Source organism: Hippopotamus amphibius, chromosome 7 (genome assembly GCF_030028045.1).
Source record: "Hippopotamus amphibius kiboko isolate mHipAmp2 chromosome 7, mHipAmp2.hap2, whole genome shotgun sequence".
Taxonomy (NCBI): Eukaryota; Metazoa; Chordata; class Mammalia; order Artiodactyla; family Hippopotamidae; genus Hippopotamus; species Hippopotamus amphibius.
The window spans coordinates 160,572-177,122 of NC_080192.1; the positions used below are offsets into that span (position 1 = coordinate 160,572).

Genomic DNA, 16,551 nt, shown 5'->3' on the forward strand with positions numbered 1-16,551 from the left:
TCCTTAGATGTGGCCCGCGAACTCTTAGTTGCAGCATGCATGTGGGCTCTAGTTCCTAGACCAGGGATTGAACCTGGGCCCCTGCATTGGGAGCACAGAGTCTTAACCAATGTGCCACCAGGGAAGTTCCCTTTCAACACCATTTTTGAAAAGACTTTCATTTCCCACTGAATTGCCTTTGCACTTTCATTTAAATCAGTTGGCCACATATACGTGGGCCTATTTCTAAACTTTCTTTTCTTTTCCTTTAATCTATATTTATATACTTTCTCCAATACCACTCAATCTTAATTTTTATAACTCTATATTAGGTCTTGAAATCAGATAGTAGAAGTCCTATAATTTTGTTCTTTTTAATTTTGCTTGCTATGCTAGGTCATTTTCACTTCCGTGCTTTAGAAGTTTTAGAATCAGCTTGTCGATTTCTACAAAAATTAAAAACCCACTGGGAATTTAACTGGGCATTGCACTGACTCTATAAATATAGAGAAAATGAACGTCTTAACAATATTGAAACTTCTAATGTTTGAACATAGTATCTCCGCCATTTATTTTGTTTTCCTCAATTATCTCAGCAAAGCTTAGTAGTTTTCAGTGTTGCATTCTTTTGTTTTTTGTTTTGTTTTTTTCAGAGAACTCCAGATTTTTTTTACTTTATATTTAAATTAATTTATTACTTTATTGGCTGAATTGAGTCTTCGTTGCTGTGCGCCAGAGCGGGGGTTACTCTTCGTTGCAGGGGTTACTCTTCATTGCAGTGCACAGGCTTCTCATTGTTGTGGCTTCTCTTGTTGTGGAGCACGGGCTCTAGAGCACAGGCTCAGTAGTTGTGGCGCACGGGCTTAGTTGCTCTGCAGCATGCGGGGTCTTCCTGGACTAGGGCTTGAACCCATGTCCCTGCATTGGCAGGTGGATTCTCAACCACTGAGCCACCAGGGAAGCCCCAGTGTTGCATTCTTAAACATTTTTGTTAAATTTGCTCCTAAGAATTTTGTTATTTCACATTATTATAAATGAAGTTTTTAAATTTCGTGTTATAATTGTTTGTTGCTAGTATATAAAAATACAACTGATTTTTGCATATAAATTCTGTAGCTTATAACCTTGTTAAATTCATAGTATTAATTATATAGTATTAGTTAATTAGTTAATAGTTAATTTTATGGTATTTTTGTAGCTTCCTTAGGATTTTCTACATAAATAGTCAGCAAATAGCAAAATACTTCTTTATTTTGAATGTTTATGCCTTTTGTTTATATTTCTTGCCTTGTTGCAATGGCTAGAACCACCAGTACAGTTTCATATAGAAGTGGTAAGAGCAGGCATTCTTGCTTTGCTCTCAATCATGAGCAGAAAATATTTCACCATTAAGTATGTTACCTGAAGGGTTTTTTTGTAGATCTCCTTCCTCAGACTTAGAAAATTACCATAGTCCTTGTCTATACAGAGTTTTTCATTATGAACAGATATCTGACTCTCTTAAGGAACATTTTGATACCTTACCCAATAACTGCTTCCATCCTATTGGCCGGAACTGGGTCTGGCTGCAAGTGAGGCTAGAAAATGTTCTGACTGCCCCTTAGAAAATCAGGGCTCTGTTAATAAGGATTTGAGAATAGGCAACTAGCAAGTTGCCACCATGGATATACAATTCTAGTTTAACAGTTATTGACACTCCACATTTTAAACTTACTATTCCATTGTCACCTGGGTTCTGCTGTTGCCATCGATATAAATACTGTTTTTAATTGTTATTCTTTCTGTAGATAATTTGTTCTCTCTCGCTACTTTTCAGACCCTGTTGTCTTTAACATTATTCAATTTCAATGTGATGTGCCTAGGTGTTCTTTTAGTTTCAGTTATCCAGTTTGGGATTTCTTGTGATTCCTGAATCTAAGGAGTTATATCTTTCATCAAATCTGAACATTCTCTGCTATTACCTTTTTTAATATTGTATCTCCTCAATATCTTCTTTTAAAAATATGTGAGACCTCATGGATGAACGTTGAAAACATTATGTGAAGGGAAATAAGCCATTCACAAAAAGACACACATCGTATGACTCTCCCTGTGTGAGGTCCCTAGAATAGGCAAGTTCATAGAGACAGAAAGCAGAGAGACTGTCGGGGGCTGGGGAGAGGCAGGAATAGATAGTATTGTTCGTGGGGACAGAGCTTCTGTTTGGGATAATGAACAAGTTCTGAAAATGGATAATGGTAATGGGTCTACAACATTGTGAATATAGTTTGTTAAATTATAAATTGTGAACAATTTTTAAAGATTGAAATTTTTAATATATATTAGACCTCATTTTTTTTAATAAGTTTGTTTATTTTTCTTTATTGGCTGCATTGGTCTTTTTTTTTCACTTTTTTATTTTTTATTTTATTTATTTTTTTTTACTTTCTAAAAAATGAAAATTTATTGTGGGATTTACAGCATACATAGTAGTAAAATGTATGGCAGAATATAGAAATAGCAGAAATAATGGAAGAGGAAAAATAGAAGAATTCTTTTTTTTAAGTGTAGAGTTGATACACGTATGTATTGAAAAATGTTTACCACAGTAAGGTTAGTTAACACATCCTCACCTCACATCCTACCATTCTGTTGTTGTTGTTCTGGTGAGCCCATTAAAGCTCTGCTTTTACAGCAACTTTCAAGTATACGATGCAGTATCGTTAAATGCAGCTGTGATGCTGTACCTTAGGTCTCCAGAGCTTGTTCTTCTTGCAGATGAAAGTTTACACCCTTTGACCAGCATCTCCCCATTGGGTCTTCGTTGCTGCGTGCGGGCTTTCTGTAGTTGTGGAGGGCGGGGGCTACTCTTCATTGCGGTGCACAGGCTTCTTATTGCCGCGGCTTCTCTTGTTGCGGAGCACAGGCTCTAGGTGCGTGGGCTTCAGCAGTTGCCGAGCATGGCCTCATTAGTTGTGGCTCATGGGCTCTAGAGCACAGGCTCAGTAGTTGTGGTGCACGGGCTTCGTTGCTCCAAGGCATGTGGGATCTTCCGAGACCAGGGCTCAAATCCGTGTCCCCTGCATGGACAGGCAGATTCGTAACCTCTGTGCTACCAGGGAAGCCCTAGACCACCTCATTCTAACTTCTATAAAATGGTCTCAGTTCCCAGTTTAACTATTTTGTGTGCAGTCAACCATCTTCTAGTTCCATAATTCTCAGCTGTGTCTAGGCTGCTATTAACCTGCCCATTGAAATTTCAATTATTATATTTTCCATTTCTAAAGTTATATTTTGTTCCTTTTAAAATCTATCATTCTTTCTTTTCCTTTATCCTTTTTTCCCTGATGCTTTCTAACAGTTTTTCATTCCTTGTTCAGGTTTTCAATTGCCTCTATTATCTCTGGGGCCATTCTTAGCATCCTTACATGTTTTGTGATTTTTAGATTGTAATCTCATGTTTGGTTAATCCAAACTGTGGTTAACTGGAGGGATTGAACTCCTCCAGAGGTGATTTGCATTTGCTCCTGCTAGGTGCCTCAATGCTGCCAACCTATAACCACTTCAACTCAATTCTAAACCATCCAGGTAGGGAATTCCCTTGTGGTCCAGTGGTTAGGACTTTGCACTTCCACTGCTGGAGGCCAGGGTTCAATCCCTGGTTGGGGAATTAAGATGCCGCAAGACACGCAGTGTGACCAAAAAAAAAAAAAAAACCACCCAGGTAGTATATATTTACAACTCACACCTATTTGAAGTTAAGTCTGTATTTATGAATTCTGAAAAGAGATTTGATTTCTGTTTTGTGGTGAGGTTCTTACAAAATCTCTCATTTCTCTTTCCTGGAAAGCAGATTTTTTTCGCCTAGTCGTTGTAAACTTTTACTGAAATTATGGGTCTTTAATAACCCTGACTTTATGTGGGAATCAAAATACCAGCTTCTTATATTGTATGGGCCCACATCACTTTCCCTTGCCTTCTGTGCAGCCATTAAAACCCAAAGCTTTAAGTTCCTGGTATTGAGAATGTCCTTGATATTAAACTTGCTTACCCTGTTGCTTTTAGTCTGTACTTATTATATTTTAGTCAGCATTTCCAAGTGCTTTACAATAGAGGGGTTTTAGATTATATTGTCGGAAATCTGTTTTTCTTATTCAGCCACAGCAGTCAGCACATAGAAGTGTTTAATGATTGTTTGCAGGTCAGATATTAAGTGAATAAATAAATGAACAGAAGGATATCCTGCATTTTAAAATGTTTATTATACACTCACCCACACGCAACAAAGTACGAGGGTTAGGCACTAGGATACAGCAGTGACCCAACGGGTCCCACCTGGTCAGCCACGTCCTCTCACTCATGGGAACTTCAGCACCTCAATGACGGGTTGTCTGCTCACTCCGAGTTCTGACATCATCCATGTCTCTCCAAGTGATCCCTCACACCAAGGCTTCCCAGTTCCTCCACCTCTTATCTCAGTGACTGTAAAAGTTAGGGTTTAGGTGTAGATTATAGACCCATGTATGGCTAGTTTAGGCAGAAAGGGATTTAGTACATGGAATTAGTGCCTACAAAGTCATTGGAAATACCAAAAGTAGCCTCTAGCCTGAGCTCCTAGAAATACACTCTCCCCCAACAACACCACAGACCTAGTCCTCTGGGGATTTGCTCTTTTTTGCCACAGTCAGCAAACTGAGGTGTCAGAAAGCTGATCCTCCAACTGCTGGCTGCAACAGACCACACCTCTGGGTCTGTATGTCCTAGCCCCTTCTGCGTCTAGGCAGGGCCATGTCATGGAGTTCTGGAATTGGTCTGGGTAGAAATGATGTGTGCCACTCCTAGGCCTAACCCACAAATACCTCCTGCTTATCCTACATGCTGTCTGTTCACTCTTCTGCTGGCTGCACGTAGGCCTCTAGGATGCCCTTAAATCCACACGTCAAAAATGGCAGCACTTGCTTCGGCGTGAGTCCCTAAATGCCTATGTGGAGCAGAGACCCCCCCCCCCACCTCATTCCCGCCTTTGTGGCAAACTGGACTTCCTGTGAGCAAGAAATAAGTGTCTATTGCATTAAATCACTGAGGTTTGGGGGCTTAGGAGCCTCCACTGCGCTTTCCACTTTCAGAGTCCTTCTCTAGATCAGCAGGTAGTGTTGCATTGGCCAGCTGCTCAATATATCTATTCAAATAATATGCTTGAGAACCAGGGAAATGAATACAAAGTAAATTCACATAACCACTGTATCCCCCGTGGGATGGACTGTGCTCCCAAATGCACGACGTGCCTGACCTCCAAAGCCCCGCTCTCATCCGTGGACCGTGGGGGCATCAGAATATGTGGGAAGTGGCACTCGCTCAGAGCCAGTGCCCAGCACCCCCTGAGAGCCCCAGGTGTCCCCGCTCCTAGTACACAGCCATCCCGGCCAAAGGCAGGGGAGGCCAGGGAGAAGACTTAATACAGCCTTGGGTATTTCCGCCAGGTCTTTCCCTCCAGCAGAGGGCTCCGGGTCTGTGAGTGACGCATGTCCAGGAATCGGAAGAGAAGCTGCATTGTGAGTCAAGCCTGGGCCGTGTTCCCGAGACCCAGGGTCTTCCCACCACTGCCCCTGCCTCCACTAGCGCTGCCCTGTTTTTGTCCTGGAGGGTCTCTGAGGCCACGCCATTCTGCCTGACCATGATGGTGACAATCCCTGCCTGGCCATGTGGCCTCTGCCGCCCCAGCACCTTTTCATCCCATTTCATTTCCACCCCACGATGGCCAGCTCCCCGGAGCCTTTCAAGGGCACTCCTGCTCCCCTCCCTACTCCAGAGTCCACCTCGATGTGTCAGTGAGGGCGTCCTCCAGGCCCTCACAGAGGGCAGTCAGGGGACAACGGAGCAGGTCAAGCACAAGGTCCTCCTAGCTCTCCCTCTGTCTTCGAATGCCTTTTTCTCTATTAAACCAAAGAGTTTCCAGCATCTTGGCTTCATTCACATGGGCTGTCATGAGCCCTGGTTTTAATAACCAGAGCACAGTCAACACCATCCTAGCCCCTCAGATCCAGAACCTGTGCTGTCAGTTCTGCCTGACTTAGGGTCATTTTCCTCCAACATCCAGGGGACAGAAATGATGGTTGCTGAGGGCAAAGAGGACAGAGCAGACCCAAGGGGGGAGGCAGGTGGAGGCCTGCACAGATGGACTTCGGTGTCCTAGGTCCCCCACATCAGCCAGTCCCAGGAACCACTGCAGAATCCCTTCAAGTGTTCTCCATGAAGCAGCTCACCCACCCCACCCACCCCAGGCAGGCTCAGGAAACAGGAGGCCCCTCCCTTGTCCTAGGTACAGAAAGACCAGACCCACATGGCTCACAAGGCCCCTCTCCTAACTGTGGGTGTTAGTTCCAAATTAGCAATGTCCAGGCCGCTTCCCGCACCCTGGCAGGCTGCCTCCCACCGGGGCTCTGTCCCAAGCTGACCCTCCTGCCGGCTTCCGCAGCAATGCCAAGAAAGGCTCACATCTCTGAAAGACTCTGACGCCCGCAGAGCTCGGCTTTGAACAAACATAGCTGGCAGCACACACACCCGCCCCCACCCAGAGGTCGGGGCTGGGCTGGCTCTGCTGTCCTGCATGCACACACCTGAGCAGCCTCCAGAGCCTGCAAGGGAACGTGCCAGCCATCTGCGTGACATCCCAGCCCCAGGCGGGCTCTGCCGAGAGTAAGGGCAGGGCTGCCGCTGCCTGGGGCCGTTCCCAGCTTGCAGCAGAAAGGGAAGAAAGTGCTTTTGGTTGATTCCCTTTAAACTCCAATTCACAGCGCCAACCAGCTGTGATAGTTCCAATTACAGGTTCAAAGATTTCTGGGCCACGGAAAAACTTTCTGTCCTGGCCACCCACCCCATACTGCTCCCACGCACAGGCCCAGAGACCGCACTGGAATGTCACAGGGGCGTGGGTCACCAGAGCCCCTCCCATTCCCCCTGAGGCCAGCAGCAGCCTCAAGCCCAGCCATGGGAGTCCCCACCCTTCAAACTTTGCTCCCCACGCCGCCTCTCGTCTTGAGCTTTCATCTCGCATCAGGAAAATGCCAGCTACCCAGCCAGGGCTGGGCTTCAGCAGAAACTGTGTCTTGGCCCCCACCACAGTGACCAGAGGCCTTTCAAGGGCCCTGTCCACTCTCCCACTGGCTCCAGGGTCAGTAACCATGGGAAGCCCTCCCCGACCAGCAGCCCGATCCTGCTCTTCCAGAGGTCCGACCTTGTATGGGAGCCTGAAGCCAGAGAGCTGCCCTGGGGAGGGTTGGGGTCGGGGCAGGGAATGTCCTAGAGGAGCTGCTCTGGGGAGGCGCTCTGGGGGAGTCACTGCACTGACCTTGGGGCGTTCAGCTGCACTAAGATACCCACCTAGCCGCTGCCCCCCCCCCCCCCAGGTGCTCTCTTACTTTGAAACAGCTAAACAAACTGGGGACCAAAAAGGTGAAGTCATTCGTCCAAGGCTGTCTAGTGATGGAGCCAGGACCATCATCTCCTCTTTCGACGGGCTCCTGCCATTGGTGTAGCCTGGACGCAGAGCCAACCCCTGATGCCCCTCTAAACAGCACACCACACACACACCCCACTAACACAGGAACAGACACACACGTGAACAGAGGGGAAAGGGTTGGAAAGAATTTGGGAGCTCCTGTTTCAAGAAAAGCACTAAGGGACGTCCCTGGTGGCACAGTGGTTAAGAATCGCCTGCCAAAGCAGGGGACACGGGTTCAATCGCTACCACAGGAAGATCCCACATGCTGCAGAGCAACTAAGCCCATGCGCCACAACTACTGAGCCCATATGCTGCAACTACTGAAACCCGCACGCCTAGAGCCGGTGCTCTGCAACAAGAGAAGCCACAGCAGTGAGGAGTCCGCGCACCACAACGAAGAGTAGCGCCCCCCCACAACCTGAGAAAGCCCATGTGCAGCAACCAAGACCTAACGCAGTCAATAAATAAAGACATAAAAAGTTAAAAAAAAAAAAAGAAAGAAAGAAAAGAAAAGAAAAGCACCAAAAGTAGCGCGGAAGGAAAACCCAGCGTTTCGATTTTCTCCTTCCACGCTCTCCGGGTCCAGGCTCCTTAAAGAACCCTCCGCGCGCCCAGCGCGAACGCAGGGCCCGGCGCGCACCTCCGCCGCCGCCCCGCACCCGCTCCAACGGCCCCGGGGCGCACAGCTGGGCGCGGCGCGCGCGCGCGCGCGCGCGCGCAGGACTGAGCCCGCCCCCGCCCCGCCCGCGCGCAGGACTGAGCCCGCCCCTGCCCCGCCCCGCCCGCGCACAGGCGTGAGCCCGCCCCTGCCCCGCCCCCGCCCCGCCCGCGCGCCCCTCCCCGGCCCCGGCGGGAGAAGGCCGGGCCACACCCCGGCCCTGCACGCTCCGCCCGCCCCTGGGCGGGCCGCGCGGGGGTCACGGGGTCAGAGGGCGGGGCGGGGCCGGGCAGAGGCGGAAGCGCCCGCGGAGGGCCCTGCTGCCCGCTGTCCCGCTCTCGCACCTCCTCGGCCCTAACCTGCCTTCGCCCGCTTCGCGGGCCCCCGCGGGTCAGTGTCCTGGGACTTCTGCCCCTGGTCACGCACCTGGACCGGGACCTTTAAGTGAGAAGAGTCAGATCTCCGCCTGAGAATCTAAAGGTGTCCTGGTCCTTGAAGATCTCCAGGGGGTTAGATCCCATGCTGCGGGCTCCTGGGTTCTGTTGGGGGTCGGTCAAGGGTCTCCGGGTGCCGAGTTCGCTGGGACTTTAGGAAAGGAGTTGTCTCAGTCGGGGAGGTATTTGGGTCTGGAGTCTCAGGGAAGAGTAGTGCCTTGGGTCTGGGATCTCAGGGGAGGGTGGTGCCTGGGTCTGGGGTATCAGGGGAGGGTCGTGCCTGAGTCTGGGGTATCAGGGGAGGGTCGTGCCTGGGTTTGGGGTATCAGGGGAGGGTCATGCTTGGGTCTGGGGTATCAGGGGAGGGTAGTGCCTGGGTCTGGGGTCTCGGGGTAGAGCTTGCTGGAGCCAGTTTGCCTTCTCTCCCAAGGGTCTCTTGGTACGGGCCTCTCTGTGCTGTGTGCTATGGTGGCTCTGTGGACCCTCACTCTGGCCTTGGCCGCAAGCCTGGCTGCCCCCAGCCCACCTAACATCGTGCTGATCTTTGCTGATGACCTGGGCTACGGGGACCTGGGCTCCTATGGGCACCCCAGTTCCTCCACCCCCAATCTGGACCAGCTGGCCGCAGGGGGTCTGCGGTTCACGGACTTCTACGTGCCTGTGTCTCTGTGCACACCCTCCCGGTGAGCAAAGAGACCGGGAGCCCTCACCCCAAATGCCTACGGCTGCCCATCCAGTTCCTCCCAGATTCACTCTGGGTTGCAGGGGGAGGAAGAGGGTCTCCACCTCTCTATGGAGAAGTTCACATCTCTCTGTTTTTCTCCTCTCTCTTCCCTTCTCCTTGTGTTCATCTCAGTCAGTTTTGCTCTGTCTCACGGACTCTGTGACTTATCCTGCAGGGCTGCCCTCCTGACCGGCCGACTCCCAGTTCGGATGGGCCTGTACCCTGGAGTTCTGGAGCCCAGCTCCCGCGGGGGCCTGCCCCTGGAGGAGGTGACCCTGGCTGAGGTCCTGGCTGCCCGTGGCTACCTCACGGGGATAGCTGGCAAATGGCACCTTGGGGTGGGGCCTGAGGGGGCCTTCCTGCCCCCACACCACGGCTTCCATCGATTCCTGGGCATCCCATACTCCCATGATCAGGTAGGAAGCACAAGGTTCCTTCCCCTTGACCCCACAAAGCCCCCCACAGCCCAGACCTCTGAAGGAGCCGCTTCCCCAGGGCCCTTGCCAGAACCTGACCTGCTTCCCGCCGGCCACCCCCTGCGATGGCGGCTGCGACCAGGGCCTGGTCCCTGTCCCACTGTTGGCCAACTTGTCGGTGGAGGCACAGCCCCCTTGGCTGCCTGGACTTGAAGCCCGCTACATGGGCTTCGCCCGTGACCTCATGGCTGACGCCCAGCGCCAGGGCCGCCCGTTCTTCCTGTACTACGCCTCCCACGTGAGTGACCGTGCTCCCGCCCCCCCGGCCCTGGGCTGCCCGTGACCCCTACCTGGTGCTAACTGCAGTCTCCATCCCCAGCATACCCACTACCCCCAGTTCAGCGGGCAGAGCTTTTCGGGACGCTCAGGCCGAGGGCCGTTTGGGGACTCCCTGATGGAGCTGGATGCAGCGGTGGGGGCCTTGATGACAGCTGTGGGGGACCTGGGGCTGCTTGGAGAGACACTGGTCTTCTTCACTGCAGACAACGGGTACTCCGGCAGGGGGCAGAGGGCGCTGGTTGATCCCTTACAGGGCCCTGGGGTCTTCCCATCTTGAGTGCTGGCCAAGGATGTAGTGGGATAAGGGGTTCTCGGGAGATGCTGACCATACGTGGTGGCACCCAGGTGCATGTGTGTGGGAGGTTGGGGGCCACGAGTACATGGAGGTGCTGGTCTTGGTAGGACAGGCACATGCTGGCCATTTCTAGGCAAAATGTGTAACTTAGAAGTCTGGAGCTGGAGTCACCAGGGCAGGCCAGAGACCTCGTCGCTTGTGTGTCCCAGGCCTGAGACGATGCGGATGTCCCACGGCGGCTGCTCTGGTCTCCTGCGATGTGGAAAGGGAACCACTTTCGAGGGGGGTGTCCGAGAGCCTGCCTTGGCCTTCTGGCCAGGCCACATCGCTCCCGGTAAGTCTTCAGGTCTTCTCCTCCTGGACTCTTGGCCCCATCACCCCAACCCTGATCACAAATGGAGTGACTGTACAGCCCTCTACCCCCAGGCGTGACCCACGAGCTGGCCAGCACCCTGGATCTACTGCCCACCCTGGCAGCCTTGGCTGGGGCACCGCTGCCCAACATCACCTTGGATGGCGTTGACCTCAGCCCCCTGCTGCTGGGCACAGGCAGGGTAGGGTCCATGACCACACGAGCCCAGCTACCCAACCCCGCCGCCCTGCCACCCCCCCCCCCCCGCCCTGCCAACCCCACCACCACCACTTACCCTCCCCGGGAGTGAGTGTGGGCAGCACCTAAAGCCCCGGGACTGGGCCAGCTCTCTGCTGAGCAGCGTCTAAGGGGCGTGGCTCCTGGGGCCCTCAGGTGGCGGGACCCACTGCATATCCAGGCCCAGCCCAGAGCTGACGCAGATCCCCGACTCTGCCCCCAGAGCCCCCGGCAGACCCTCTTCTTCTACTCACCATATCCAGACGAGGTCCGAGGGGTGTTTGCTGTGCGGAGCGGGAAGTACAAGGCACACTTCTTCACCCAGGGTAACCTCCTCTCCCCAAGCCCTGCCCACCCCTCGTAGCCCCAGACCCGCCCCGCCCCCCGCTCTCTTGCCCTGTGCACAGATGTGCCGCCGTCTCCCCAGGCTCTGTCCACAGCGACACCACTGCGGACCCTGCCTGCCACGCCTCTAGTCCTCTGACTGCCCATGAGCCCCCGCTGCTCTTTGACCTGTCTGAGGACCCTGGTGAAAACTACAACCTTCTGGGGGGTGTGGCTGAGGTCACCCCAGAGGCGCTGCAGGCGCTGAAGCAGCTTCAGCTGCTCAAGGCCCAGTTTGATGCTGCCGTGACCTTCAGCCCCAGCCAGATAGCCCAAGGCGAGGACCCTGCCCTGCAAATCTGCTGTCAGCCCAGCTGCACCCCCAGGCCATCCTGCTGCCACTGCCCTGAGCTCCAGCGCTGAGAGCACAGGCAGAGGCCAGCCCAGGCCGCTCGCCCTACCCGGGCATGTGACGCTTCACTGCTGTGCTGGGGGGGTGTGGAGGGGGTTTGTACCCGAGCGAGCTAAAAACAGCAGCTGGCACTTGTAGGTGTGATCATTCATGTGCTGCTTGTGGTTGCCCTGAGATAGGTGTTGTTCTACCTGTTACACATGAGGGACCTGAGGCACGGAGAGCTCCAGCGACTTGTCCGAGGTCACCTAGCCAGTGAGAGGTTGGCTCGGAAGCTGCCCCCTCCCCCTGGCGATGGCTGTGTCAGTGCAGACAGGCATGGTGGTGAGTGGGCACATCCACTCATGGGTGCTTTTATGTGCCAGGACGGGGCGGGGAGGGGGAGAGGGCATAGTGGACAGCGGGCCCCGAAGACGCAGAGTGCCCGTAAGAGCCAGGTTTTCCCCAGGAAGAAGCACAGGAACCGGACCACCCTGGCTCTTAGGAACCTGTCTGAAGGCGGGTGAGGAGTTGCACGTTCTACGTGGTGAAGTGGGCTGGGGGGCCTGCCGGCTCTGAGGGAGGCACATCAGCAGCTCCAGAGACGCCCCCTCAGCCCCCCATGCCCCTTTCAAAGATCTGTGTTTCCCACCTGCACGCATGTTTCCAGTCTCCTGGCTTCCCCTCTGCCGCCATGGGTGCCGTTCTCCACCCAGCAAAGTGATCTCTTAAAAACATGCAGGTTTGGCTCCATCCATGCTCAAAACGACAGGCTTCCCATCATGCTCAGAACAGGACCCAGACTCTGGAGTGGCTCGCCGTGCCTCACCCCACACCCCTTGTCCCTCAGCCCCGGCAGCTGGCCAGGTGCCCCACCACGGAGGCAAGGTGCTCATCCTTGACTCTGCCTAGTGCCGTCTCTGCAGAAAGGGCCTCCGACAGGCCTCCTGACTGCCCACCGTCCGCATCTGCACAGCGTGTAGCCCTCCCGGGATTTCCTTGAGCGTGTACCGATGTCAGGGCCACGTGCTCCTAAAGCAGCTCTCACACCCCCACGTGCTCCCTCAGCCTTGGCTGAGTGACAGGAGTGCTATCTGGGTGCTCAGGACCCCAAGTGGGTGGCCTGTCCTCATGGTAGGCCAAGCAGCCATCCCCTTCCTACTAATGGATCCCAACTTTTTCATGGTGGGCAGAGGCCCCTTGACCTCTGAGGTGCAGCCTCTCCTAGCCTCAGGAGGGTTGTGGCCAGTCTGAGCCAATCACAATCCAGTGATTGGCCCAAGAGAGGCATGTCACCAAGAGACCTGGTCAGTGAAAGGTCAGGGCCAGTCCGCTGGAATCCCTGGGTCTTCTTCAGCATTCATCCCCCGGGCGGGGGGGGCGGGGTGAGGACAGTGCTGTGGCATCACTGGCTCTGACCAGACACTATGCAGCCGCTAAACCAGTGTATCCAGCCATATGCCTCCAGAGCTCACAATGTAATAAAATAAACCAGCCTGTTTAAGCCACTGCTGCTGGCTTGCCTATTACTTGCAGCCAAAGCAGTCTTGCTGCAGGGACGTGTGGATGGGACGTGAGGAGGGCGTGTGCATGTTATGTGTGCAGGGGGCCTCCTGAGTGAGCCTATGGTGTCAGATACCGTGTGCTGAGGCCCCTTCTGTGTTCTCCATGTGACTCTCCCATCTGTTCTAGTCTGGTTTGGGGGCTGCACGAACCATGCCCCACATCCTGCTGTGTCTTGGAGCTGCCCCTACAGGGCAGTGGTCTCCTTGGGGGCCCTTTCAGCCACTGACGCTGGCATAAGGAGGGCCCGTGCCCACATGTGGTCTGGGCATGCCCACCCCCTGCAGCCTGCAGCTTCTCTTCCAGGGAGCCTGCAGTCCCCTCAAGGTGCCTTGGTTTCAGAGTGAGGACAGAGAGGAATGGAAGCAGGTGCACCATGCCTGTATCACATCCGAAGATCGAACACTCCAGCAAGAACAGACGGATGCCAGCACCCAGGCCCGACCTGCAGGCACCTCGTCCGGGTCTTTTGCCCAGCTGGGTGCTGAGCATCACTGGTACGTTCCACAGACCTTGCTTACCACCCAGGGCCACGCTTAGGGCTGGGGCGCACATGCACAGAGGGGACTCACCCCTGCTCCTGCGCTGCTTCCTGTCTAGCCAAGGGGATGAGCGTCAACCCTGAGCACTTGGACGAGCGGCGTCCAGTGTGAAGCCTCAGCTTCCCGGGTTTGGGTGTGCGGATATTGCCCGGGAACAGCGATAGGGAACCATCAGGCGCTACCACCGTTCTCTATCTTGGCTGGGGGGTGGAAACCTGGTGTGCACACACGTATAAAGCATAGAGCCGCGCACGTGAGATTTGTGCATTTTACGATTCCAGATGTATTTTATACTTCAATAGAAATAAAACAAAATCGTGATTGTGTCAATTATAGCTCAGTAAAACTGGAGGAAAAAAAATTTAACCATAATAAATACCACAAAGGAAGAGTTCTTGGTCCTACAAAAGCATAATTGGGGGGGGGGGGGGGGGTGGAATAATGGAACCAGCCAGGGCCGCTTCCCTGTCTGCCGAGACCTGAGGAAGGGTGTTCACACCACCCTCTGCACAAAAGGTTCTCCCCCTCGCCCTCCACTTTTGGTTTTGCTATGATGCTTTAGAGAGCAAAAAAGCTTGTCTCCTCATCGTTTTAGCTGCTTTAGTGCGACGCACCGTCTTCATACGGGCACCGGTGTGTGCACGCGCTCGCCCGTGTTCACGCCCGCCCGCCCGCAAGCAGGCCTGCGTACCTGGCGCAGACACGCACGTGCTCACACGTATGGGTACTCACACCGACGGCGCCTTCTCCGCTGCTGCTGATTTTAAAAGCAGCCCTTTTCATGTGAAGACCACCCGCTCGCCCCGAGCGGCTTCCTCAGGGAGCCCAGTGCCCTCCGCAAGGAGCTGTGTTTGGAACGCACAGAGCAGCGCGCCGTGGGTGCCGTGGCCTCGCCTCAGGTGGCGGGAAGGAAGAGGCGATATCCGGACCCCCTCCCGTCACCGTGACCGTGACCATTACCGTGACCGGCAGGGAGCTCGCCCGCCCCGCCCCATCGCCCCGCCCCATCGCCCCGCCCCATCGCCCCGCCCCATCGCCCCGCCCCATCGCCCCGCCCCATCGCCCCGCCCCATCGCCCCGCCCCATCGCCCCGCCCCATCGCCCCGCCCCATCGCCCCGCCCCATCGCCCCGCCCCATCGCCCCGCCCCATCGCCCCGCCCCATCGCCCCGCCCCATCGCCCCGCCCCATCGCCCCGCCCCATCGCCCCGCCCCATCGCCCCGCCCCATCGCCCCGCCCCATCGCCCCGCCCCATCGCCCCGCCCCATCGCCCCGCCCCGGTGCTCGCTTGTCCCCCAAGTGACCGGAAGGGGGAGCAAAAGGCGGCGTCTCCATGGAGTGAAACCGAGGTTGCCTCTTCTCTGAATGGTTTTAACCACAGCCGTAATGTGTCCTCGTTACGCTGCCCCGGGCAGGGCCTGCGGCGCACTCGGAGGGGCCCTCGCTGCGCACAGCCGGACCCTGCCCGCGGGGGTCCGGGGAGTCCTGCCAGCTCCTTGACCCCAGGCCCAGGGTAAGGGGAGCCGTGACAGAGGGAGGAGGCGTTTGTGCCCCCAGCCTCCTCGGCTCCGTCGTGCGGAGACCCCCACCCCCCCCGCTCAGGGGGTCGCAGCCCTGGGGGCCGAGGCATGACGGCCTCCAGCACAAGCCGGTCCTCGGCAGCCCCCCACCCCCAGCGAGCAGTTAGAGCAGAGTCCCTCGCCTCAGGCCGCTCCGGAGAAAGGAGCCCAAGGACAGCGGAACGCGGTGGGGGGGGACACGGGGCGGGGGCGAGGGTCAGAGCTCACAGGCAGCCAGCTCCCTGGAGGGAGGGGCCGTCTGGGTGTGGCCGGGCCCCGGGCTCCAGGGCAAGGGTGGAGACGCGTCCTCCTCCTCCGGCACCACCTGCAACAGCGTGCAATGAGTGGCTTCATGAACGTTGGGTGTCCAGAGCCTGCCCTCCCCAGGGAGCACCCGCTTCCCTGTTGGGGACCAAGCCACCCCCCAGCCTGGAGGGACTGTCGGTCCAGCTGCCTGTCCCACCCAGAAGTGGGTCTCAAGGGGGCGGGACCCAGAGAGTGGGGGGAGGGGTCCGCTCACACAGTAGAGCCGCTGCCCCCTCGCCAGCCCGGAGCTGCCCACGTGCCCTCGGCAGGGCCCCTTTCTGCACCTTCTTTTCCACCCGGGAGTCCCCAGCACCCTCTCAATAGAGTCCCTTTTGGCTGAGTTACCCAGTCAGCATCTGCCATGCAGGGGGACAGTGCTGCCAGACAGGTTCAGTGTGATGGGCTGAGTGTCTGGGGTGCAGGATGGGGGCCTGCTTCCTGGAGACACTGAGGCGGAGCCCTGGGGGTCCTCCTGTGCCCACCCTGCCACCCCCTCTGGGGCATGGGCCCTACTAAACAGCATGACCCTGACCCTCTCCTTCGCCACTCGTGACTGGACAAGTCACCCACCCGGAGGCACCTCCTCGTGTGAGGACAGTCCAGTCCCTCACAGGGGTCCCTGAGGAAGGACGGGGCGAGGCCCTGGAGGCTGGTGGGGCTGAGGCTGCTTGTTCCACCCCTCCCCTGGGGGAGAGCGAGACTGCAGACACCTCGCCACGTGATCGCGTGCAGGATGCCCCAGGGGAGCGCAGGGGCGCCTGCTCTGTAGGGTCCCGGTTCTGTCTGTGGGCTGCTGAGCGTGAGTGTGGGGGCCACTCCTGCAGAGGTGGGGGTCTGCACGGGGCAGGAGCCAGGCCCCTGCCTGCCAGGTAGATGCCAGAGGCCGGCTACTCTTGTCTGCTCCAGATTTGTACAAAGGAAATAAGAAACAAAATTAAAGTTGTCCTTTGGT

At 55.4% G+C, this 16,551-nt stretch overlaps 1 protein-coding gene across 7 annotated transcripts; it reads left to right on the forward strand.

Moving 5' to 3' along the window:
• The first annotated feature begins 8,348 nt into the window (after positions 1-8,348).
• Positions 8,349-14,096, forward strand: ARSA (arylsulfatase A). Of its 7 annotated transcripts, XR_009054820.1 has the most exons (10): positions 8,403-8,597; positions 8,982-9,234; positions 9,451-9,691; positions 9,771-9,989; positions 10,071-10,240; positions 10,535-10,659; positions 10,752-10,879; positions 11,138-11,240; positions 13,499-13,689; positions 13,793-14,094. XR_009054820.1 is itself a non-coding variant. In XM_057743074.1 (9 exons), exons 2-9 carry the CDS (start codon positions 9,017-9,019, stop codon positions 11,659-11,661), a joined length of 1,524 nt encoding a protein of 507 aa, XP_057599057.1. In that variant the 5' UTR covers positions 8,349-8,561; positions 8,982-9,016; the 3' UTR covers positions 11,662-13,133. The 7 variants fall into 7 exon arrangements, 6 of the variants coding, with proteins under 6 accessions (XP_057599057.1, XP_057599056.1, XP_057599061.1 ...); XM_057743074.1 differs by lacking the exons at positions 13,499-13,689; positions 13,793-14,094 and adding an exon at positions 11,342-13,133 and having other exon boundaries at positions 8,349-8,561; XM_057743073.1 differs by lacking the exons at positions 13,499-13,689; positions 13,793-14,094 and adding an exon at positions 11,342-13,133 and having other exon boundaries at positions 8,402-8,597.
• Positions 14,097-16,551: the final 2,455 nt, after the last annotated feature.

Coding starts and splice junctions, on each gene's coding strand:
- ARSA (XM_057743074.1), top strand. CDS start 9,017: ATGGTGGCTCTGTGGACCCTCACTCTGGCCTTGGCCGCAAGCCTGGCT. Junction 9,692..9,770: donor TCCCATACTCCCATGATCAG/GTAGGAAGCACA, acceptor CCGCTTCCCCAG/GGCCCTTGCCAGAACCTGAC. Junction 10,880..11,137: donor TGCTGCTGGGCACAGGCAGG/GTAGGGTCCATG, acceptor CTCTGCCCCCAG/AGCCCCCGGCAGACCCTCTT.